Genomic DNA, 24918 nt, shown 5'->3' on the forward strand with positions numbered 1-24918 from the left:
AAATTTTTTTTACGATCAACTGTCCCGGGAAACAGGGCATTCATTGGCGGGCGTCGTCATAGCAACAAATAAGGATTTAAGATAAACCATAATCTGTATTTGAATTATTTAAGTTTTGGCCTTCCATGTGCATTTACGTCTGAAAGGATATGCAATTTGTTATTATTATAATTATAATTATTATTATTATTATTATTATTATTATTATTATTATTATTATTATTATTATTATTATTATTATGATTATTATGATTATTAGTATTATTATTATGAGTTGTATCTAGTTTTGTACATTCATTATTAGTTAGGCAAGATCCCACAGGCTCCTAGTCTACAACTTTTTCCGAAACTAATTTTTAAAATTCAATTTGGAACTAATTTTAATTTGTAAAAGAAACGGATCAATGCTAAAAAAAGAATCGAAGGAAATATGGTCTTCTTCAGTTGCTAATTTCAAGAATCTTGATTAAGGTATTCCCTAACGCCATGTTTAGCAATCGAAGAGAAACAACTCGAACTACGCGAAAGAGTACAATTTTATTAGCAAAAAGATAATGTCTTTACTGACATACAGCAATGCGGTCACGCACATTCTCAACATTCAGTCAATTGACTACCGTAAGCAATGGAGTGTTTTTAGTTGCGTGTCGCAAAGCCAAAATCAAAGAAATTGTTTTAACCAATCACAACAGAAGTAGACAACACACCGAACCTATCAGAACACGAAGCAAATAAATGTCACCTGCGCCAAGCGCGGGAAATAGAGTGCAAGCATGTCATGATTAATTTTGTTTTTTCCTTCTCATTGGCTGTGAAAGTACCACGTGTTTTGCAAGCCAATCAGATAGGGCAACGAAGCAAAACCAAAGTGAACGCGAAATAGCTTTGGACACTCTACTGTAAACCGCTTTATTAATGAGTATTTATTTTTATGAAAATCTGCATCACTCTATAATACAATTCCAGGGATTTGATTGGCTTAGCGGCCATGGTATATGAGCCATTACATGCCACACCCGAGAAATAGTCTTCTAGTTGATCTTGCAAAGCCAAATCAAAACAATTACTCCACCAGCGCTTGTTATGAGATGATAACTATAGCCAACTGGACGCTACTCGCCTCATTGGCTATCTATCATCTCATATCCAACGCGCGCTCGTGGAATAATTGTTAAATATTAAGCATATTACAGTGGAACCTTATTTAAACTAAAAACTGAAAGCATCTTTAAAGCGAGTGCGCATTCAAGACCGTATTTACACACATCAAAACCACTGTTGAACACCTAGATTTCAAGAAAAGAAAAATCGCGTACAAAAAAAACATATATCCAGTGAAAAGTTGTTTAAAACTTACGGGTATTTCTACTAATCAATTTTTCATTTTTTTCCCGCCAGCAAAGGCTCAAATAGAGATATCTAGCCGTATTTCATATCTTTTCGCTGACTAACCTTTTTTCTATTAGTTTGCTTGAGGACAAAGAACGGCAAAATCAAGATTTAAAGCTCTTGATCACGGCAATATTGCTGTAAGTACGCATCCCCCAGACCCGTTCCTCGAACCTTATCTTAATAAGTGATCATTGGGCATTGCCTATTTCAGCGTACGTTTGTAGATCATCATAATCCTCTTGTTCGTTTTCCCCGCGCGCGAAGCCCACATTGTAATAACTGGGAGCTGCGTCCTTTGTGCCTTGTAAACACTGGTACTCAAGAGATGCATGTGGTAACCCATCGGAAGACCTGGGACGGAGCTCCATGTATGAACCTGGCTCTGACACGTGTTGGTCACGTGTTGCGTCGTGACGGCTACTTTGCCCAAGGGTGTTCGTATTTGTTGTATTTATTCTGTCAGTCAATGCCGTTCTTTGCCGCCATATCAGCAGCCCGATTACAATAATCAAAAGTGCGACAACACAGGATAAAGCGATGACAATAACTTGAAATTTGTTGTGATGATCTGTTAAAAAGCGAAGCAAAAGCAAAAAGCATCATACAGGCGTAGTCCAGGCTAGGGATAAGCAGATAAGCTAGAGAAACGATTAATCTCAGCTAGAACAAATAATCTAAAAAAGAGCATGGCTGATTTCATGGTCAGGGAAGTATATTTTTCCAATATCTCGAACGGCACCGCCTTTCTTCTTCAGGGTATGTTTGAGACTGACCCTGTGGCAAGAGACGTTACAATTTAAAACGGTTACAATAATAGATACCTAGAAAACATAGGCTAAAGTTGCATGAATAAAAACACGTTACAATTTGAAATTTGAAAATACAACTGGCCAATAGGCATGAGCAAAATAGCTAACGTTACAACGTGGAAAACGAAAACAAAAATACATAACAATGCGAAATTTAAGAAAGTAACATAACTTAGGAGGATCAAAGACGGGAAAAATGTTCATGTCTCATCTCTCCTATTAAGATCGTGGGGTTCAAGAGTTTGACTTCTGTCGATGAGGTATGCCTCTATAGCTTTGCGCACACTGTCACGATTAGATTTGCTGTGTTCGAGAGGAATAAGTAGCATTAGAAAGAAAATGTTCTGAGACTCTAGTAGGTTGTTTGTCTGTCAACTGGTCTACGGTGTTCGTTAAAACGGTCTCTAAGTCGTCCTTTTGTTTCTCCTATGTATTGTTTGTGGCAGCGGTTGCAGTGTGCCATGTAAATAACGTTTTTAGAGTTACAGTCTTTACGATGAGTCGTAAAACGTCTAGTTTCGCCGGTTAAATGAAATGTGTAACTAGTACGTCCGTCTGTTATGTAGTTGCAAATTAAACAGTTGTCTCCGCATCGAAAAGATCCATGGGGTGGGTTGTTTTGTGTGGGATTACGTAGTTTGGCGCTAACTAGTAAATCACTAAGGTTCTGGTCCGTCGGAAGGCAACAAGTGGTGTGGCTTTGAAAACGTTGGCGCAAAGGGAGATGAATACAGGATGTTGAAGTGTTTGATGATACAGAACGAAGAGCTGGATTGTATGTGATAACAAGGGGTACTCGTATAGGTTTGTTGGTGTCGGAGATGTCTGCATTGGTAGCTAGTGCGTTGGAACGTGGGATACCGTTAACGTGTCCTATTTCTTGGTTGAGGAAGGAGAGATTGTATCCACGTTTGTTGAGATACGTTTTGAGTTCGTTTGTACGGAGTTTGAAAGTCTCGTCAGAAAAAAAAATACGTCGAAGTCTGAGAGCTTAGCTGAATGTAATAGCTCTCTTAGTGTGTCTACTGGATGACATGAAGATTGTAACAAATATTGATGCTTGTTAGTAGCCTTAGTGTAAAGGTAGGTAGTGATAGTGCCGTTATAAAGAGACCCACTAACGTCCAGGAAGGGTGTAGATGTGAAAGAATAATTGATCTGAAAGAATAATTGGATTATTTTTAATAGTGGGGTAAATGTTATTGAGATAAGTAGTGAACGTCTGGAGGTCGTCGAGAGAGTGTGTCCATATCATAAAGATGTCGTTTATGAACCGCCACCATATGTATGGTTGGAATGGAGCACATAGTAATGCTTCCGTCTCAAACATCAATACATCAATCTTGTACCCTGTTTTTGAATTATAGAAAACAACAGACGTCACCAGGATGTGATTCCTTTCTTCGTTTGTCACTGGGGAAAATGCATCCATTCCAATCAAAAAAGTAACTTCTTTAAGTTGGATACTCACGGAAAAGAAAAACCTGTTGGGCGCTTTACCAGGAATTTCTTGAGTTATATGGCTCTCCGCACACTTGGGTTCTTAATCTTTGTAGCAGTACAGGTAATAGAAATACTGTGTATCATTTTTCCAGCATACTTACGCTACAGAGTTAAATGACTAAGAGTGAGTTTTATTTTCTTTCCTTGGGCATGGGGAGAGAGTGAGGGAGATGCAACGACTCAGGAAAACTTAAAAGTAATCCTATATTTCCAGGAGGGACAGGAAATATCACAAGCATAAAGTAAACATGTAACACCTCTTTTCTTTTTTTTTTTCTACCATTTACCAGCTCAGCAAACAAAAAATGTCTCAAACTGTAGAAACCTGCATGCCACCAGCAATTTAACGTTTTTATTTTATTTTATTTTTAATTTAATTCAATATTTATCCAGGGGCATCCAATTTAGCAGAGCTAGTTTAAATGGAGACCTGACACAGCACACGACAAAACATTGAAACATAAAAAAAAAAACTAGACAAAATAATTAAGTCATAAATGCAGCCATGATGTACCGCAGAAGGCAATCTCGGGAAGGAAAAAACAGAAATTGTATCAGCAGTTATGAAACTAGAGAAGGTTCCTGCGTTATTGAAATATAGTAATTTATGTACTGAATTTGTGACAAAAAATTGATCTGAGAATTTTTTGCTCTTCTTTCCAGGATCTGCGGCAGCTACTTGTGCGGAAGTTGGCAAGTTTAATTGTATCGTTGCTGAAACGGATGAGTACAAGTGGTTGATCAGACAGAGAATTGTAGAAACACTGAGTGAAAATAACTGCACCGGGCTTGCAATACCTCTAAAATATTTACACAGTTATCCATAAGAGGAGACAAAAGACGAAACAAAAGAAAAACAAGTAGACACTGTTGAAACAAATGTAGTAGGCCATTTCCGAGTTGCTGTGAACCTCACTATGAAAGCGAGGCTAAGTGCAAAGCTTTTCATATGAAAATTGGTTTTGTTTGCATATGAATGAAAAAAACTTTGCACTTAGCCTCGTTTTCATAATGAGGCTCAAGGCAACTCAGAAATGATATATTACACGGCAGACGACACGCAGCTTTAATTCATGCCCATTACCGAAAGTCCTCGAATAAGCGCCGGGAGAGCATATTTCAAATTAAGGGTTTTTCTTAAGACATAGTACATTAAGGGCTGAAAATTGTTCATAGAAACTATTAGAAAACGTCATAAAATCATCTCCTTAAGTATCCTCAGGTATCTTTTATTTTTACCTTTTAGTTTCCGTAAACCCCTAAGCAATTTTATCTCTTACATCCTAGCAGGAGTATCGTGTTTAAATGAAGGATGCGTTGTTGTAACAAGTTGAGGGATGAAAAGTAGAAGATAAATTTCCTAGAAACATTGGAAGCGCTAACTCGAGGGACGCTTATTCTTTGGCCTGCAAGCAACCTCTCTTGGAGGTGGGAGGCGCCCCCGCCCCCACCCCCAAGAGAGCTTGCTCGCAGCCTACTTATTCTTGGATGTAGGGTATTTGATTTTTAACTAAGCTGGTTTAATAAGAAGCTGTTACATGTAGCAAAGCGTAATCATATATTACTCAATTTCAAAGAAACGTACTTCCCACTGTTTATCTGAATATATAAATAGAAAAATTGGATTTATATTCTGTGGCCGGGAGGAACATGGAAATTTCCATGGTCCTTTGCATTATAGAACTGTAAAGGTAAATGGAAATTTCCATATACCTTTACATTCTAGAATCGTAAAGGAACATCGAAATTTCCATGTAACTTTTCATTCTAGAACTGCAAAGGTACATGGAAATTTCCATGGTACTTTGCATTCTAGAATCGTAAAGGTACATGGAAATTTCCATATACCTTTACATTCTAGAATCGTAAAGGAACATGGAAATTTCCGTGTAGCTTTTCATTCTAGAACTGCAAAGGTACATGGAAATTCCTTTTCATTCTAGAATCGTAAAGGTACATGGAAATTCCTTTGAATTCTAGAACCGTGAAGGTACATGGAAATTTCCATGGTCCTTTGAATTCTAGAACCGTAAAGGTACATGGAAATTTCTATTGTCCTTTTCATTATAGAACTGTAAAGGTACATGGATATTTCCATATACCTTTGCATTCTAGAACCGTAAAGGTACATGGAAATTTCCATATACCTGTACATTCTAGAACCGTAAAGGTACATGGAAATTTCCATATACCTTTACATTCTAGAACCGTAAAGGTACATGGAAATTTCCATTGTCCTTTTCATTATAGAACTGTAAAGGTACATGGAAATTTCCATTGTCCTTTTCATTATAAAATCGTAAAGGTACATGAAATTTCCATTGTCCTTTTCATTATAGAATCGTAAAGGTACATGAAATTTCCATTGTCCTTTTCATTAAAGAATCGTAAAGGTACATGAAATTTCCATGTACCTTCGCATTCTAGAACCGTAAAGGAACATGGAAATTTGCATGGTCCTTTGCATTGTAGAACTGCATTGCATTTGCATTCTTGTTGTGGTTGTTTGTTTGTGTTTTCCCAGTTTGCCTGAGCTTGAATGAAATTACGCAAACACAATTGCACATATATTGAACCTGCCAAAACGAATCTAGACCTCAAAAAGGGAGGGGAGGGGTGGGGGAAAATAGGAACTATCCCCGGCCCTTATCCTATTCTTCCCTTCCCACTGGATCCTACCTTGTCCTCCACCCCACCTGTCACACTGTTCTTCAAACTTGACGTATTAATGCGCATTTTGCTTCACCCTCTACCCCCTTCTCGGCACACAATCCATGGCTGTTTTTTTTACTCTCATCTTCCCATTTACCTTCGCAAGTGAGACCATCGCCGCCATAGCCATCATTGCATTTGCATTCAAACGATCCATCTTTGTTCACGCAAGTCGCATGGTGTCCGCAGTTGTCTTGGTGAGCCTTGCACTCGTCAAAATCTTCAACTGATAACAAACCATTGTTAGTGTAAATTTTCCGTGGCCTTTGGCCTTATTCAAATTGCTTGCGATGATTTGCACTTTGCACCTTAACAAAACTAATTAGTAAGCAATTGAGGTAAAGGTGAGGCTCGTTGAGTCTTCCTCCTTCCCAGGTTTTTGCCTTCAAAAATCAAGCGATAAATGTCACCATTCAATTTTAAGATATCTGGCTGTTGTAAATGCGCGAGAATAGTCACTTAACAAAGACGCCATAAAAAAATGCTGTTTTATCAATAGCATACTACGTTTCTAGAGTAATTTTTGCTGATGTCGTCCCATTTAAGTGTAAGTTACTGAGCAGAACTTTGTGTGGTTCGGTTTTGCAGGTTTGTTAAAGTCGACCCATCTTTACAAATAGCAACCGACTTACATCCGGGTCATCAGTAGCCAAAGAAAGTTTTAAAAAGGTTTCAGAGAAGAAGTATAGTAACCTTTAAAACATCTGTTAAATAATGTTTAGATAAGAGGGCTAAAGAAACTACGGTGCTGGGTCAGTGGAATGTAAAAACGAATGTTTGGTTTATCAACGGAGTTGATAACTAAAGGTAAATTGACCCCCGTAATAAGATTCGAGTGCCGACGAAAGGCAAACGCTCGAAACGTCAGCATTGGAATCTCATTACGGGGGTCAATTTACCTTTAGTTATTAACTCCGTTGACAAGTCAAACATTCAATTAGGGCTTGTATTTTTGCAGGTTTGTCTTTGGCTTTTCAACGTTTCAACGAATTAGTAAAAAAAAAAACCTGACATGGTCCCTCGAAAGAAGAAGTTTCTTTGTAAAAGGGATAGCACTCCCTGGTTTCACGCCTTGGGGATGTCAAATAAAAATCGAACGCTTGTCAACTCGAGGATTCTATTGGTAAATATCAACCTTCAAAACTTCATTAGTTGAACGATTGAGGCGATAAGCTTCTGTCTTGTCTAAATCTTTGCATTGTGTTTTTTGTTGCCATGGAATGTTCGGTCCAAATGTATCATTTCCAGGAATGAATATAGACCCTATGCAAAAATGTCTAACATTTTAATATTCTTTTGTTTGCATTCAAATTAGCGCTATTAACCTCGTTCTTGAGTTCAAAAAGCAAAACAATATTTTACCTTGAACAAGGCTAGTAAGGATAACTTGAATAAAGACAAGAGAATAGCCATTTTTGCATAAGGTCTATGCATTAGTGTACAATATAATACGGAGCACTTTTTGAATTGTTGGTTGTGTGTTGCTTAAAGTTTAATGATTGATTCCACACTAATAGTGAGGATGAATGTACCACACTCTTTAGAAATAATATTATCTTCCTTACTTATTTACCTGCGACTTCTGAGGTAGGGATTGTAAATGGACCAAGGGTTGAGTTATTATTCACCCTACCGACGAGTGCGTTCTCTAAATCTTTTATTGTCCCGGTGAAGTCTGGACTCGTGAAGATTAAGAAATCTACGATAACACTTCCGCTTCTATTAAAAGAGAAGATGCAAAACAAAAGAGTCAACAGTACACAACAATACATACTTCCACGGAATATTCTCTCGGGAAGCAAGAGGAAATGAGGGAGTCTTTCCTTAATGGAGAGGTTGCTCCACAGTTTAGGATCAAGGTATCTTAACGAGTGTTTCCCGTGAGTGACTGTGATCGGTTTGTCTTAATTGCAAGGTGTGGCTGCTAGCCATTATTATTACGTTTTTTTCTTGGTTGTCATTAACTTTCTTTGGCTTTTTTTCTCTCTTTCTTTGTTGTAGGGGGAAGTTGTCAATTGGGACTACGTCCTGTTTTTATCACCCGTCGCACCCTACCCCTTCTTGTACTTGTTTTGGATCTGTTTTGTTTTTATTTTCTGTATATTTTGTTAGCCTCTGTGGCGCTTCAATTAAAAAACAAAAACAGATTCAACTACCGCGGAGAAAGGAAATAGTCAAAAAACGATCACCATGGTTCAAACAGCTCAGTCAACTGAGAAAGAACGATAAAATACTTAGCTTTAACAACTCTGACGAAAGCTACTGAGTGGCGCTTCAATGAAAGACGGTCTAATATTTCCAAGACCACGACACTAGCGGCCCATCTTACGACACTTTCACGGGTGATGAAAAATAAATAGTTACTGCTTGTACCTGAAATCTTGGACTCTACATCCATAGTAGTGTGTGCTGACGGTGGATTTTTTGAACTCTTCGTTCAGCTAAGGGAATAAAAAGGCAGCTTTCTTAAAGATTGATGTTGTCAGAGGAATGACAAAATAAATCAGCGCTAAAGGTAATACAAGTGCATCAGGTTTTTCATCGTTTATCGTGTTACACTATGAGAATTGCGAAATAACGGAACTTGTAAAATGGTAATCCGGTTTTTTTGTAACTCTCAACAAAACTGAACTGTTCTTTTTAGGTTTCCATTTCTGTAAATGTGACGTTTGGCTTTGTTGTCTAACTAGAAAGTCTCTTTTTGAGTTAAACATTTGAATGAGACTGATGGGAAGAAGAAGGGGACGCGTCCAAGCTTTGATCTGTAGGTCGGCAGTTGGTCTATACCCTCGTGTTACTTCCCTAAACAAGACGTTTGATGCTTACCTCTCTCTCCTCACCCAGGCGAATCATTTTGGACCCCATTAGAGGTAGCTAACAAAATGTTGGGGGCAACCCCAGAGGTATCCCTCAATACAATATTTCGTCCGGGGGGAGGCGGTCTTTAACTCGTAATCACTTTACTTTACAGGAATCAAAGACAAGCTCTCTCGGATGGGCAGCTAAATGGGGGCGACCTAGATTGTCTGCAATGTCTTACATGGTTGGTCGAGAGGACATAAAAACGAACAACAGAACAATGCTCCCAATCCTAAAAAACAATGCAGCTGCAGGTTATAAGGGTCCAGTGAAAAAAGAGCTTTGTTCCTTAATAAAGAAGATTCTAACAGACTTCACGTGGTTCTTTTAAGGTCAGCCTTCTCTTCCTTAAAAATTCTTCAGTTTACAAAATTATATTCCACAGCTGCAAGGAGAAGTAATGCTTTCATATAGCTTACCGTTGATTCAAAACTTTCTTTCAAATCGAAGAAAACTTCGGTTGATTTGTTCTTGAGAGGCGATTGGAATTCCCTATTTGTTATGGTTAGAGTGCCACTAAACGTCTTGCAAGCTGGAGAGAGAACAAAATCGTTGCAAACAAGTATTGTCAAGATACAGTCTCTTGGTATCAGGGCTAATGGTATCTGAATAGTCTGCTCCTGACCTACACATTTTTTTAGCTCCCACGAGTCTCCTGTAGCTTAACGGTAGAGCATCCTAACTAGCAATCTTGTCAATCTTAGGTTCGACGCCTGATAGGAGCTCTCAGATTTTTTTTACGAGTATGCCTGTGTCATTTAGTGATTAAACTCATCATTCTCATTAATTCACCAGGCTTCACATATTCCATCACATTATTTCCAACAACAACAAAAACAACAACAGATTTCAGTTAGCGGGGATCCCAGTTAGTACGATTGGTGTTGGACTTCAAGCATCCTATTAACGATTAATAAAATATCGCGGTCTTATCATTCTTTCAATTGCGAGCCACGTCGGGGCATTAAGTTTGTTTCATAAGAGCCTTTTGATAAAACCGTTAAGTTTGGGAATTTTAATCAAAATTTTAAGAACGTGTTAACAGCAAATGGCTGAGCCGATAAAGTGCAATCACAAAATAAAGATTAATTAAAAGATTTCGAGACGTCAACCAGCTGTGTCCTGACATTTTAAGGTTTATCACCAATCGTTTTTAAAATACTGTTCGAGTTATCGGAGTAAATTTGAACCAAGGGAAAGTAAACTCAGTTGGAGATAGCGGGCAAATAGAGATAGTAAATGACTGAAAAAACGGGGTCAAATCCAAGAGAAATCAATTATAACATTGTGTTACTTGGAAATACGTCATGATTTCCACAAATTCTCCATCTTGGAATTGACAAATTGGACGTAATGTTTTGTGTACGACGCCAAAGGATTAACTTAACTCCACATTATAAATCAAAGGATGAATTGATTCAATTAAATGCCTATAATAGCTGTTGCACAAAGAAAAGAATTGAGAAGGCGATTAAAGCGAATAACTTGAAAGGAAATTGAAAATTAGGCGGAACACGAATGATGAAATTTCGGTGGTGTAAAAGCATCGTTCGGGTAGTCAGCAATGATGGTTTAATTTAAGTTCTTTCCGTGCGTTAATCCAAATGTCTATAAAGTAAATTAGTACAACTAAAGTCCGAGTAAAATAATTTTGAGGAGAGAAAGGAGCGATGATAATGACAATGTTGATGATGATGATGATGATGATGATGATGATGATGATGATGATAATGATGATATGATGATGATGATGATGATGATGATGATGATGATGATGATGATGATAATGATGATGATGAAGATGATGATGATAAATTAATTTTACTCTTCCAACAGTACTTACGTTTGCATTTTCCATTGATATTTACTTTAAAATGACCAGGGGATTTGCATTCGCAGTCAAATCCACCACGGTAGTTCCGACACAAACTGTCATCACCGCATCTGTTGGACCTGCACTCATCTGCGTAATCGGAAGACAATCTCCATTACTTTCTTCATTAGTCAGTTAACTGAAAATCCCTGGCTTTCCAACAGTCCAGGGACGGATATTTTAAAAGCCCATTATCGTTAGTCCACGATTTAAATTAACCGAGGTTTTCATTTTGCTTTTTTAAATGATTTTAAAAGCCAATCAGATTTTAAGCTAATGGTAAAGAAAAGTCAACCTGGGGACAAAAATTTTTTGGAAAAATCTTTATTGATTAATAATTAAACTCGAATCATTTTTTTCTTCCTAACCTTTGATTATCTGAATCGGGATTTGAACAACTTGACCCAGGTTAACATATTTAAGCCCACGAATGGTTAAAGTTACAGAACAGAGGTTCTGGCTTCCAATACGACCCTTGCCGTTATAAAACTCACACATTGTGAATGCGGTTTATTTCTTAAGAGGACTGTCACTCCTTAAAGGGGAAGTATAATGGGTTTTTTTCATATATTTTGTTAAAAATGATGAAATAAGACCGTCAATCAGCTGCCAAATAATTGACAATTATTTCGTTGTTTCTGCTGACAAACATTTTTGGGTTTTGAAATGACAGCAAATTTGCGTGATACTTTCCCTTTAAGATTACACCCAGTGAAGCCGTACTGAGTGCTCATGCCTTTCGTGATTCGTGTCACACTTTACAAGGTGTTCGATCTAATGTTTGATTTATTGAGATGAATCCCAGATTCCTTTTAAAATTACAAATAAATTCAGAAATTTTTAACTTTCGAAGTGTTCGGCGCTGTAGAACTAACTAAGGACATAGTGAAATATATATACATTGTGGACATACAATTTGTTAAAATCCCAACCGGTGGGAGGAAAACCAGTTGGCTTTTTACAAAGCGTGGCGTTGGATTTAAAAACAAGTCGAAGTGGTCAGAGCGGGACTTGAACCAAGCACCTCCGGATTACAAGTCTCGCGTCCTAGCCACTAGGCCACGCCGCATCCCGTTAATCCACGATGTCATCGATGCGTTTTTCTATTGCTACCTCGGGACAAACGGAACTGAACTTTTTGCTGTGACAATTAATGAAAGGGTTCAGTGTTGTAAAAAATAAATTATAAATACACCTGTAGTTTACCGATGGGAAAATGGGGTAGCCGAGCGACTGGGATGCCGGACTTGTAATTTAGTGGTCCCGGGTTCAACTCTCGCGCTAGCTGCTTGCTGGAATTGTTTCTCGGTAGTCCCGAGTTCAACCCTTCGCCTGCGCTTGGAAATAGCCAACTGGTCTGCCTCCTTAGAGTTGGGATTTTTAACCTGTTCTGTTGAATTTGAATTATATACTTTCCCATCATTTGAGTGGAGTGCCTGAAAACTAGCGCGGCATAGCTAAGCACACCTCCACTACAAACAAAGCATTAACATTCTTTTACCTATGAGTGTGCACTGTTCGTCATTGCCCACTCTCGTAAACCCGCGTTTGCACGGGGCAAGCGTTGTTGGTGGTGGTGTACGTGGAGGTAAGTAGTTCTGCAATATGTACTCCACCAAAGCAAGCAGTTTATAACTACCAAGGCTCTGTAGTCCTACTCCTCTGTAGTAAGTTATATCATCCAAAGTGTAGTTCTTGAGCTTAGCCTGTTGTTCAGATGTCCATTTGAAGATAAAGGAAATATTTTGCATAGGTACGCTGAGAAGTTCATCAATGACATTGGACACGCTTTCGTTAGCTAGACCTGACAAATCTCGTCCCTTGGCTGCGACGAGGTCTGCTAACGGAGAATCACTCAAAGCCGTTTTAGCAGCAATGAAGGGTTGGATTAATTGGCTAGAAAGAACTTGGTATTGCGTTAAGGTCATGTTTTCCACAACTGCAGTTGGCGTTTGCAAAAGAATCGACAAACGATCGCGATCCATTCCAAGAGCAATAGCAGCCCTCGAGTAGGCCCCACGGACTACTAGCTGCACAATCCGAGGCCACTGTGATGGTATAGTAAGGTTAAATTCGTACGGAGAGACATTTAGTTCATTGGGTAGCATGTAAGGGTCAAAATCGATCAGCTGATTCAGCTGCGTAAGGGAATTCCACAGTATGTCCACGATTTTACAACCATCGCAAATCTTAGAAGAATTAACGCCAAAAAGGTCGGCTGCGAGGGTTACACGGTTAGAGCGATACCTATTCTTATCCTCTGCGTACAAGTTTTCGGAAAGTCCCAAAATCTGCATTACTATCTCCCTAAACGACTTTTGCATCTTCATGTTTTGTGTACTTTGTGAGATTAGTGTGGAAACATTGTTCAGAGTCAGCGCCCCTAGAATAGGCCAATCGGGTAACGAGGCATTCACAGCCCATGCAATCTTTGGCCATGGTAGGATGAAAAGGTCTTCAAATATTGTCAATAACTTTACGTTGTCGTTCACCGTCAAGCTAAATTTAACAGCCAATTCGTTAACGGTGATGCTCGATGCAGCAGCTACTCTTGCTATCTTTTTACATGACATGTCATTGTCGTGTCCCAGTAAGGACACAATGATTTCATTAAGCGTCTTGTTGAAAAGAATTTCTTTGGACACGCCACAAAGTACTGGAAGTTCGCCAAACGTGTAGTTGCTCAGCACATCAATTGCTATAGAACTGAAGTTGTACAGCAGCAAGAGTTCAGATTTCGTAACGTTGACCCTATCTTCAGTAAATACCAAAACGGTAGCATCGTTCAAAGAGTCTCTTGCAATTCCTATGGAAGCTGCAATCTGAGACACTGATTTTGTCTCAATGGCTCTTTTTCCTTTCAATACCTTGGAAATCACACTGTCCCATTTGGATTTGATCTGGGCAAAAGTCAAACTTTGAAGACTCTCTGGTGTTTCTTCTAACAATTTGGCAAAATTGGACAGCGACAAACCTAACTGATGTTGACCACTCCGAATCATCTCAGCCTTTACAAACGGTATCATCTCTGTCCACTCGGTTGGTGAAAGCTTGTAGAGATCCCCGGGCTGTAAATCCAAAGAGGTTTCCAAACTACGCACAGAAACGTTAAACTTTCCTACCAGATAGGAATCGATCATTAGTGAAAACACTTCTATCGGAAGCAACACATCATAATGTTGTTTGGTCTTAGTTGAAAGTTTCATAAGCTCGTTTTCATTTGTATTGAACACATCGTAAAGAAATGTCAGAGTCAGGGCTCGATTTTGCTGTATCTTGGCACGAAGGTTGGCGTTGTTCGCTCGTTGTAGTTCTACCGACTTTTCAAATATTTGTAGGAGCGTTCTTGATTGGTAGGAATCGAAATTTAAACCGGTGGTGACATCTATGAATGAGTCTTCATTGAGGACATAGAGCACTGTCCAGTCTTCCATCTTCAGCTCAAAGGCCCACACATTCCGTCGCCAAGGAAGACCTGTCACCAATTCCACGAGACGAACAAACGAGAGGCTGGAGTTGCTGAAGGGGCTGAACTCTACCTGTAACAGAGATATATTCTTGAAGCGAGCTGCAATGTAAAACGTAGTACTTCTGCACACGGCTGGGATTCCTCTAATCCCGACAACTTCTGCTGTAATGTTGTATGGAGTTCTGTCCTTTATAGCGGAAGCGTTGAGGGCACAGTAAAGAGGAAGGTCTTTAATACGCATCAAACTGAGGATAAAGATTTCCGCAACTGAATTATAGCCGTAAGCCACTTTCAGCTCTTCTTCACTGTAACCACTTGCTGCCAACACAAACGAAAGAACAGTTGAATTAAGATAATCTGCATTAGAGACAGAATTCTGAGTTAAGTATAAGATTATAGGGTCGTCTTCAAACTTCCTTTTCTTTAGCTTGGCCTTCAGGATTTGATTTTTGATGAGCATTTTTAACTGTGAGATGGACAGTTCAACAGATGAAACGCCCAAAAATTGAAGCAAATTCTCATCCGACATTTGCAGATCGGCAGCTTCGGACTTAATCACAGAATTAATAACGGCAGAAATTACTCTCTTCCATTCTTGTCTTGGGAAGTTGTAGAGCACTTCTTCGGAGCTAACTACAAAAGCAACGATGTCGCTTAAATTCAATCGAAAGTACGTAAGCGTTGCAGCCAGGAAACTTCTAAATAGCCACGGAGATGAAGCGTTAAGATATGATACTTCAGGCATTCTAGTTAAGTTGGCTACTTCATTCAGCGTCATGTTGAATTTCTCTTCCAGGAGACGCCGAATAAACGCACGGTGAGTGGCAGTCGCATTGTTTAGAGTGCCACCTGCTCGCATTCTAGAAACAAGCTCCACTGATTCACTGACAGAGTTATTCAGCAGTGTTTCTAATGAATTGCCAGAAATTGTAGCCAGTTGGGTTAACGCCACTGAATCCAAAAACTGCCAGTCTGGTAGAGAAGCATTCACAGCTAGCCGAGCGTCACGCCATGAGAGATTGGACACCGTTGTAAGAATTTCCAGCACAGTTGTGTTCTGCGGGTTGATCACTGATTTAAACGATGCAATGGATTTTCCTTTGATGTCAATCAACACTGGACAAGGTGGAGTTATGTGCATTGATCCAACCACTTTCCACGAAACTTCAGGCAAGGTAATGTTCAAGGTCGTTTCAGTTGAAACGCCGCACATGCGGTAGATTTGATGAAAGGTCGCTCGACCGATTGCTTTGGCTTGCTCGTTTGTGAGGTTGTACAGAATGCCGAATTCTTTAAAAGAAAGAGTTATATTTTCATGCTGCTGCAAAATCTTTGCCACTGTGACATCGTTGTAGAACCCTCCGGGAACAATACCAGAAGAGTCAATGAGATAAAAAGTGGTATTCACGTCAAGAATCGCCTTCTTTGGGATAAACCGAAATACAAGATCTTCAAATCTGCTCAGATTGGCGTTGAGAAGGTCTTGGGGCTGTGCGTCTGCCAGTTCCGCTAAAGAGTTTACAGAAGGCAGCTCGAGGAGTCTGGTGAATGCCGAGGAACTCTCACTTATCATTGCATGGACAACTGCTTCCCAGTTTGCAGGGTCGTAGGAACTCGATAATTTAGCGGATGGAATGCCCAGAGTGGAAGCCACATTATTTATATCCAAAACAAATTTTTGACTGACAAATTTTAATAGCTCTTCTTGCATATATTGTGCCTTCTTCGAGCGAACAAAGTCAGGATCATTCAAGTTTCCATTCATTGCACTGAAAGGAATAGTATAAGACCAGTAGTAATCAAGATCCGTCAGATTGGAAGCAGTAAGACTATTGGGAATTAAAAAAAGTACAGCTTCATTTTTTATGTTTTCCACGGTTTGAGAATATGTAACCGCCAAAGACCAACCTTTTGCAGTTCTCACATGCTGAGAAGTAACTTTAAAGTGTTTAGGCTGATTCGGCAACTCATTAGAAAATAATGGCTTCAAAGGCATGTAAAGGAAAGGTAATACAAACTGTCCCATGGTTGGTAGCGGAGAAATTAAGAGAAAAAGCAGAAAAAATACTGCCATCATCTTCAATATCAGCTTGGCTTGGGTCATTTCTGGGCGTTTTCCCACCACAACGGAATCTACAATATGAGTGCAAAGAACAATAGAAAACAACATTGTAACTATTCCTGTAGAATAAGAAAATTCAACATGGTTTCAGATTAATTTAATGTATCCAAAACTAAATAGGTAACAGTTGCATTTCGGGAAACAAGAAGAACGAAATTAAAGCAACGCAACAAATGCAACTGATAAAGGCAAGAGCAATGAAAAGCGCGCGAGACGAATATGCTTGCTGTCTGAATGGTATTTGTTTTTCACGTTGTTTGTGTATTTACTATTAACAGTTATTACATGCTAGACATGTGAGCAACAACACTCAGTGTTCAAAAGATCGGTGTGCATGTGCGTGTACAGTGGAGCAGCATCAGAGAAGCAACATCATTTTGCAATTTTAAGAGAAATTTGCGCCGACAGCCTCACCACAGTTCGTAGTGAGGGTAGACACACGGCATCCTTGAAAGGCAGCTGTGTGAGATTATTTAAGCTGGTTTCCTGCCAAAATACACCGATTCCTTCCAGGCAAGAAATAATGGCCGTTCTCTAAAGTTCTGTCCTGTTTAGAATTGACTACTCTTCAGTTTTTGAACTATTGATTATCCATAGTTTTTAAACCAACTACAGTTGGACCTCTATTAAGCGGCCACCCTGGGGACTTTCAAAACTGACCGCTTAATAGAGGTTGGCCGTTGAATAGAGGTATCGAATACAGCACTTTACTGACAAAATAATAATTCGGGACTTTGGAAAGCGGCCGCTTAACGGAGGGTGGCCGCTTAATAGGTGGCCGCTTAATAGAGGTCCGACTGTATACTAAAGATGAGAATGATGTATTAAAATGACACAGGCATAGTTACTAGGAAAAAAATCTGACTCTACTATCAGGAGTCGAACCTAAGACCTTCCGATTACTAGTTCGGATGCTCTGCCACTGAGCTATACTAAAGATGCTGGCAAATCTATTGGATTCGCTTTCTCAGTGCAAAAGATTTATGAAAGTTTCCTTGTCAGCATAATTACCCATGTGTGGTTAATTATTCCCACAACCGCAGTTAGCAGGAGTTTTCCCTTATCAAAACCTTACCATTTGTTGAAAAATGCAGTGTATGAAGGTTAACTTAGAAGCACGCCTAAAAAAAGAAGGAGGTAATCCATACCTTTGCATGTCGTTTTCATTCACGTACTAGGATTTTAATTAGTTGATCTGAATTTATATGTAGACTTACCTTTGTGGACTCTAGTGACACCAATAAATAAAGTATTTCAAAACATCAGTAAGCTGCTAAGGCCTGTGTATCTCCGCTATGCAAGGTCGATACTGAAACTGCCTAAAGGAACTCGCTTCCTTTTGAAACCAGCAAAGCAAAAGCTTCTCCGAAACTTCAAAAAACGCGACACGCAATTCCTTCTCGGCTGCTGCTGACGCAGTTGAGAAGTTATGGACCGCTGAACAACGACAGAATTCCAAATCAGACAAGATTTGCATGAAAAAAAAAATTGTAAATTGTTTCACCAGAAACAATACTTGTTATTCAAGGGTGAAGGCTTCGTAATAATCAAGAATCTACGAATTGAAGTGTACACTTGACACAAGTTCTAACTTGCTCTATGTGTTCGCAACTGCAGAACACAGAATTTTAAAGCTCAATGCCGTGAGCACACAGTCATTCAGTATCACTTGCAATCTTGCAAATGTTCCTCCAGGCTATTTTGGTAATCCAGCACATATTTGTTATCATTCGGTGCATTTTTTTTCTTTTCATTGGCCGAGAGCAAAGCACGTGGCCAGCAAATGACTGCCAAAAAATACTGGTCTGCTCATGCGCAATACTGTCCAACTGTGTTTTGGTTGCAAATAATTGAGACCATGCTCTGGTGTGAAAAAGGCAGATCACTTCTCTTAGCTGCCAGGTAGTGATTTGACATCTTAATTAATTTTGTAAAACAAACTCGGCGATTGCATGGTAAAATAATTGATCTGCTCGCCACCGACAAATCATGATATTTTGCTCAACCTCGTCCAATAACTGGGTTTATTGTTCCTATGGGTTTTGCCTACTAATACAGGGATGTTTTTACCTGGTTTAAAACTATGCGGAGAAAACAGAACTAAGCAAGTGCTCTTACATTTTTCAGAGATAATAAAGGACTAATTTGATAAAAACTGCCATACACTGCTTTGTATTTGTATTTGTATTTGAGTTCCAATAAGAACGAAACAGCTGTCCACGGTTGCAGCCCTGTTTTGTCGGTTTCTGTCGGGTTGTTGTCTCGCAAAGTCAACTCTTTCACGTAGTATCAGCCTTGCAGTTTGTGTTACAGTTTATTTTTGGCTGATTAGGTCTCTTGTAGATCCTACGTCAACTGACAGCATTATCGTTCGCGGTCCTTTGCAGTTTTTACGTCTACTTTGTATTTTAGCACTTTTTAGAAATATTGTTTCTAAATTATCTCTAAGAAATGCGTGGTTACCCCCAGTTTTCTTTTCCCGCAAAGTAATAAACTGCGCAAAAAAAAAAACTTTGTATTTAGTAGGCATCATCCACAACTTTGAGCTTGGGAAACCTGTGGTTGTACGAACTTGGAAACGTCAGACTGTGCTTGTCAGTGGTCTCCCTTTTTATCGTTTACGTATGTGTGTAACAAGACGTGAAACCTCCAGTTAGACTGGTAACTAGTGTCTTTCAAAATGGCGGCAGATGAGAGATAAAATGAGATGGACGATTTTTGAGTTCAGTATGGAGAGTGACAGATCTTCACAGGTTACGATTTGGCGTAGAAGTGTTGGGCCATGGTTTGTTTTAACATTTTTGCTGTATTCTTGCTTTACCTGAAAAACGTCGCCATTACGCAGGTGGCTGTTTCTGGCGTAGGGTAGGCTATTTAAAGGCCTTTTACGCCTCAACAATTTTTCAAAATCGTAGAGTCTATATTTACTAGGATTCCATTTCGAGCTAACCACGCCAACGTACATATAATATCATAGGCAGCCCAATCGTAGTACCTGAGACAAGGTTATTTATTTTATTTTATTATTAATTTTTATAGATTTGAAGGAGTACATCTTAATTAGTGGTATATATCAAGAGTAAATCAAAATAAAATGTATAATTTATATCTTTACTTTATGGTTTCGTCAACTGTCCTGAGAGCCAAATTTTGGGGCATTTACATTTGAAATTTGTAGATAATTGAGTGAAATGTTAGGAGTTTGATAAAGTAATGATGTTATTGAGATTCTTGCCAGACTGAGTTTCCATGCAAAAACTGAAAATAATATGAAAGAAAGCATTCTTACCTTTACTTTATTGTCCCTTGGTGTGTCCTGGCTGGGTTAAATGCCATTTTGTCTCTTTTTTCATTCGAGGTACATGTACTATCCACTAGTGGATAGTAAAACTCAGTCTGGTAATTAATCGTCATGATGAGTGTATAAAATTCCTTACATGGACTTCTCATATGCCATAGCCTGTGTAGCCCCCCCCCCCCCCCCCTTCCTATGCAGGCTACACATGCCGCTGAACTATCTGTGACATAATTGCCAGCAATTATTTATTTTTAGTCTCAGGTATGGTATACCGGCGATGATTTGGAAAGATTGGTTCAGTTAATGAGCACTTGATGCTCTTCATCAATTCAAAATTTACTGAATTGTGGTATAGATTTTACCACTTAAGTATTGATCAGTACATATGTCCTCATTAGTTAATTTTTTTAGAAAACATGCTGAAGGAATTGCTAATGTGCTGCAAAGTTGAACTCAAGCCAACTTTGCAGGCAAGTTGGCAAGAAAGGCCTGGGATATATTTGATATTACTGGCTGATGTTCTCATTTGCTGGATTAGTATCTTATGTACATGTATTATCACAGGTTTTATGAGAGGTGTCTTGGCATAATATGAGAACCAGTCTTAAGCTTTGTAATGTACTAGCATGATTCAGAGACTGTCACTGCCGACAGAATATTACATCTGTAAGTGCCAGAAACAGCCATCTGAGACATTCATTCTGTCATATGTAATGGACAAAGCCTTTACCTTTTTATTTTTTACCTTGCATTATTCAGGGTATCACAGTTTGAGAGGTTCCCTTGCTCTTCAAATTCTATTGATGAGGGAACGGAAATTGTCCATGCTTTTAATCACACTAGAAATGCCCAGGTTTGAGTCAGATTCCTTGTGTATATTTATATCTATATTTACATTATTTTATATGATATCTTTATATAAGGTCCTTTTATTACGCAATTGTCACCTTATGGAATGGTTTAGACAAATCTCTTTTAAGCTATGTGACTTAAATAAAATGCAAATAGAGCCAACCTTGTGAATGCATTCTTATCGAGTGGCAACTAGGTTGTTTTATTGTATTTGAAGTTTTCATGTATTTCATTGTAATCATTTTGTTTTTGTAGTTTTACCTGTAGATTGTTGTAATTTAAGCCCCGTCTACACGAGCAATTTTTATGTGGCAACTGTATATGGCAATTTTTATTTGCCCGTGTAGATGGCTCGACAAATATTTGTTGTTAATTTGCATCAGTAATAATTTCGCACAGCGGAGATGTCCATGGAAAGGCAAAAAGCAAGATGGCACCATGCTAGATGCGCAAATGTTAGGGACTGTAGGGACTGGGTTCTACAGATGACGTTAAAAAAATTGTCACATTTTATGTGGCATCTCGTCTACATGGACAATTTTTTTATGTGGCAATTTTTATTTGCCACATAAAAACAAACACGCCAGCTTTTCAGCAAATGCAGTTGTCACATAAAAATTTGTCATTTCTCATCATCTACACGGGCAAATAAAAATTGCCATATAAAAATTGCTCGTTTAGACGGGGCTTTAAGCTCCTATTATTGTCACTGAAAAGCCTCCCTCCCGGCCCAGGGTCAAAAAAAGTTTTATATACAGATTTATACCTGGTGCATTTCTACATCCATTCAACCACAGTGAGGTAGCCATAAATTGAGGTTCTGGTTCTTGTGAACAAAATCAAGGACAAATCTATTTTACAATATTTTAAGTCCAGCATATGGCGCATTAACCTTGTAGATCTTATAAGTGATAATTGTGGCTCCTGTCTTATTTTGTAGTTCTTGACAATTTTTTGTTATTTTAATTTTTAAATCTTACTTGTTATAAATTTCAGATTATAGCTAATTATGAATTTACTTATACTATGTATAAATTTGCTTTTTTTTTATCAACTATTTTTAGTGTCCCCAATTAGCTGTTTACAAGCTAAAGATATTGACACTTAAATAAATTAAAGTTGTTGTTGTTGTGAGTGGTTATTTATGCAAATGATTTCCACAGCAGAAACTTGTTTTTTTGCATACCTTACTTCTCGAGAACAAAGCGGAAACCAGCGGAAAAAAAATACAGAGCAGTGTTTATTAACCAAAATGAAGTCTACATGCCAAATTTCAGTTACTTTTAAGCAAACAAAAAATCCAGGAGGATGTTCTAGCCCAGAGCCCTTCAATTACAAAAATTCCAAGAAGCACCCCAGTCTGAGTCACTCCTGCTGCAGTGTCCAATCCCAACCTGGAGGTCTTGGGTTTCTTTTCATTCTTCAGTCCGCTCCCCTTCTACAAAAGTAGAGAGGTTGAATCTACTAGGGGGCTAAATCCCCAGCCAACACTGATAGCTATTCGATGACTGAAAAACTCAAGTGCCACATCACCACCATAAAGTGACATGTCTATCATGAGGATGCAAAACAATAGCAGTTCCCTTTAACCCCTAATATTAAAGAACAAATTCTCCTATCTTATCCACATACTTTTCTTATAAAAGTACTGGGAAGAAGTTGTTAAAATATATTTAAAAAAATTGCCTTGGGTGATCATATCCTTAATTCTCATGACCTCAGGGGTTGAATAAGCATTGATATTACAAGGAGAAATTTGATGTTGATCACTGTTAGGGCTTAAAGAGTTAAGTCACTTGGAGTGTGGAAAGAAGAGGTAATATATTGTCAGCTAGTCTAGATAGTTCACTGAAAAAGCTGCAGCTATGGCTACAGATTTTCCTGTAGTTACAGGACAATTACACTAAATCACTTACTGTTAGTACTAGTTCATCAGTGCTAGTTTTGACTTCCGTCAATGATTCATTATCTAGGGACTGCTAATCAGGACAAAGAGGAAATGTAAAAGGAGTAAAGCTGACAGGTGCAATGGTACCAAGAAAAAGTTTAGATGTGAGTGGTGCATTATTTTGCACTAGTGTGTTAGCCATAATTGATTGACCTTTCTGTTGCTGATCAACCCTTTGTCTGTCTGGTTTTTTTTATTTTTATTTTTAATGAATGTTTTTTATCAACAGAATTGATAAAGCCAATTTGGCCACCATAAAGAGATTTGAGTGTTAGCTCTCTGTCGATTGCTCTGACAAAGGGCTAGTGCTCGCTCAAAACAACAACACTCAAATCTCTTTATGGTGGCCAAATTACCTTATCAATAAAACCAAACATTTGTTTCTACTCCTCCACCAATTCAGCATCACAGTTTCTTTTATTGTCTGTTTTTCTCTGTGTCTTCAGAACACTTTCTGTCCTAGAGTATGTTTAAGTTTGGTTTTCTCTCTTGTATCTGTCTGCCTCTCCGTTTGTATGTATCTTTCTTTCTTGTTTTTATCTCCCTGGCTGGATACTATAATGTCTTGTCTTTCTTTCTGTTTTTTCTCTGCCTGCCTGCTTATCTACTTTTTTCTTGTCTGTCTGTGTCCACATTAGTTTGGTTCTGTTTAATTTTTCTTCCTGCCCATGCTTTCCGTCCTAGAGTACATGTATGTTACTGTAGTTTCATTTTCTTTCTACTCTAATATCTGTCTATCTTTCTGTTGGTTTGCCAGTCTGCCTGTCTCCCTCCATTCTTATGTATTTTTTTCTCCTATCTGTTTGTGTCTACAATATTTTATAGTTTGGCCCCTTTTTAATTTTTCTTCCTGTTGGTTTACTTGTGTGACTGGGAACCTGACTGTTTGTTTTGTCAGATGATCCCAGTGCTGATGAAAAAATTAAAAGTGATCCACACCGAACTCTCTTTATTGCCAGACTGGTAAGTGGGGTAGCATGCAGTGTCTGTCATAAACCAGTAAAAAATGATGTTTCCTTGGGTTTTTAGATCTATTAATAAAGTTTGCTCTCAGAATGTGCCCTTTTGGGGTCTTTGCTTCAGGACTTACATGTACATGTAATTATTGAGCGTCTTATAGGTTGGCTACATGACAAGAAAAAAATGGCCCCATTACCTGATTCAAATTTGTATAGTACTGATAATTTTAATTTTAATTGGGTCTGTAGCATTTCCTGCATGTTGGTGAGTGACCTTTATCTTTTGAGTACCACAGAATTTGGACAACGACAATAATTAAGCTGCAGGAATTTTTTTTTCTAAAACAATAACCTATCAAGTGCTTCACTACGTGAGTAGCTATAACTGTAAAACTTAGCAAGGTTTTCAGTTCAAAGTGATCAACTCTATTTTATCCACAAATTCTAAATTATATAAAATAGGCTTCAAAACGGATGATCTGTGCTCGTTTTGCAAGGCAGAATCTGAAACCTTACACCACCTTTTGTATCAGTGTCCCTTTGTTAGACAGTTTTGGAATGATTTTCAAGATTACTGGCACCAACTCTCAAATCAGCAAATTCGTCTTACTCTTCAAGATGTTTTATTTGGAATTATAACTAAACCATGCCCTTTACCTAACCTACTGAATTATTTTATAATAATTGGGAAACTGTTTCTATGGGACTGCAGAAGAACCCAGATTCGACCCAAAATCCAAGGATTTCAAAGTAAAATAGTCATAAAATATGAAACCGAAAGAAAGATCAATAACACAAAATTCTTTAAGAAAAAGTGGGTACTATCCCCAGTTTAATGTGAAGAATTACATTACACAAACTTTTGTGTGGTATTTTCATTCGTAAGTGCAACTGTAACCTATTGTAAGTCTCTTTTTTTTTTCTTACTTCGTTAGTGACAACTTTTAATTTAATTTTAATATTGCAACTATTGTGTGACTGTATATTGTAAGTGTTAGTAGTAAGTATTGTTTCTATTATGATAGTATTAGTAGTAAATTTGAGTGAATTGTAATTCGTTGTAAGTCTAAAAAATAGTCATACCTTGTCAGTAGAAGAATTTAATTTAATATTGTAACTATT

At 38.3% G+C, this 24918-nt stretch overlaps 3 protein-coding genes across 4 annotated transcripts in view; 1 reads left to right on the forward strand and 2 right to left on the reverse strand.

Annotated features, from left to right (window-relative positions):
- Positions 1-24918, reverse strand: part of LOC146483233 (uncharacterized) — a 227575-nt gene that overhangs the window by 112509 nt on the left and 90148 nt on the right. The window lies entirely within an intron of this gene.
- LOC146483246 (uncharacterized) lies at positions 519-18164 on the reverse strand. The gene is made up of 8 exons (XM_085106311.1): positions 17957-18164; positions 12650-16750; positions 11119-11238; positions 9695-9807; positions 8790-8857; positions 7990-8135; positions 6514-6642; positions 519-1960 (listed from the first exon to the last, which is right to left on the reverse strand). The coding sequence occupies exons 2-8, from the start codon at positions 16719-16721 to the stop codon at positions 1581-1583; spliced, it is 5028 nt and encodes a 1675-aa protein (XP_084962437.1). The 5' UTR covers positions 16722-16750; positions 17957-18164; the 3' UTR covers positions 519-1580.
- Positions 19392-24918, forward strand: part of LOC146483247 (uncharacterized) — a 7094-nt gene continuing 1567 nt past the window's right edge. Inside the window, exons 1-4 of the mRNA XM_085106207.1 lie at positions 19392-19524; positions 20797-20890; positions 22863-22941; positions 23736-23800. Coding sequence (XP_084962333.1) covers positions 19430-19524; positions 20797-20890; positions 22863-22941; positions 23736-23800 — 333 coding nt within the window. The 5' untranslated portion in view covers positions 19392-19429. The remainder of the gene's footprint in view (positions 19525-20796; positions 20891-22862; positions 22942-23735; positions 23801-24918) is intronic.

Source organism: Pavona decussata, unplaced genomic scaffold (assembly GCF_977016875.1).
Source record: "Pavona decussata unplaced genomic scaffold, jaPavDecu1.1 SCAFFOLD_40, whole genome shotgun sequence".
NCBI classification, from domain to species: domain Eukaryota; kingdom Metazoa; phylum Cnidaria; class Anthozoa; order Scleractinia; family Agariciidae; genus Pavona; species Pavona decussata.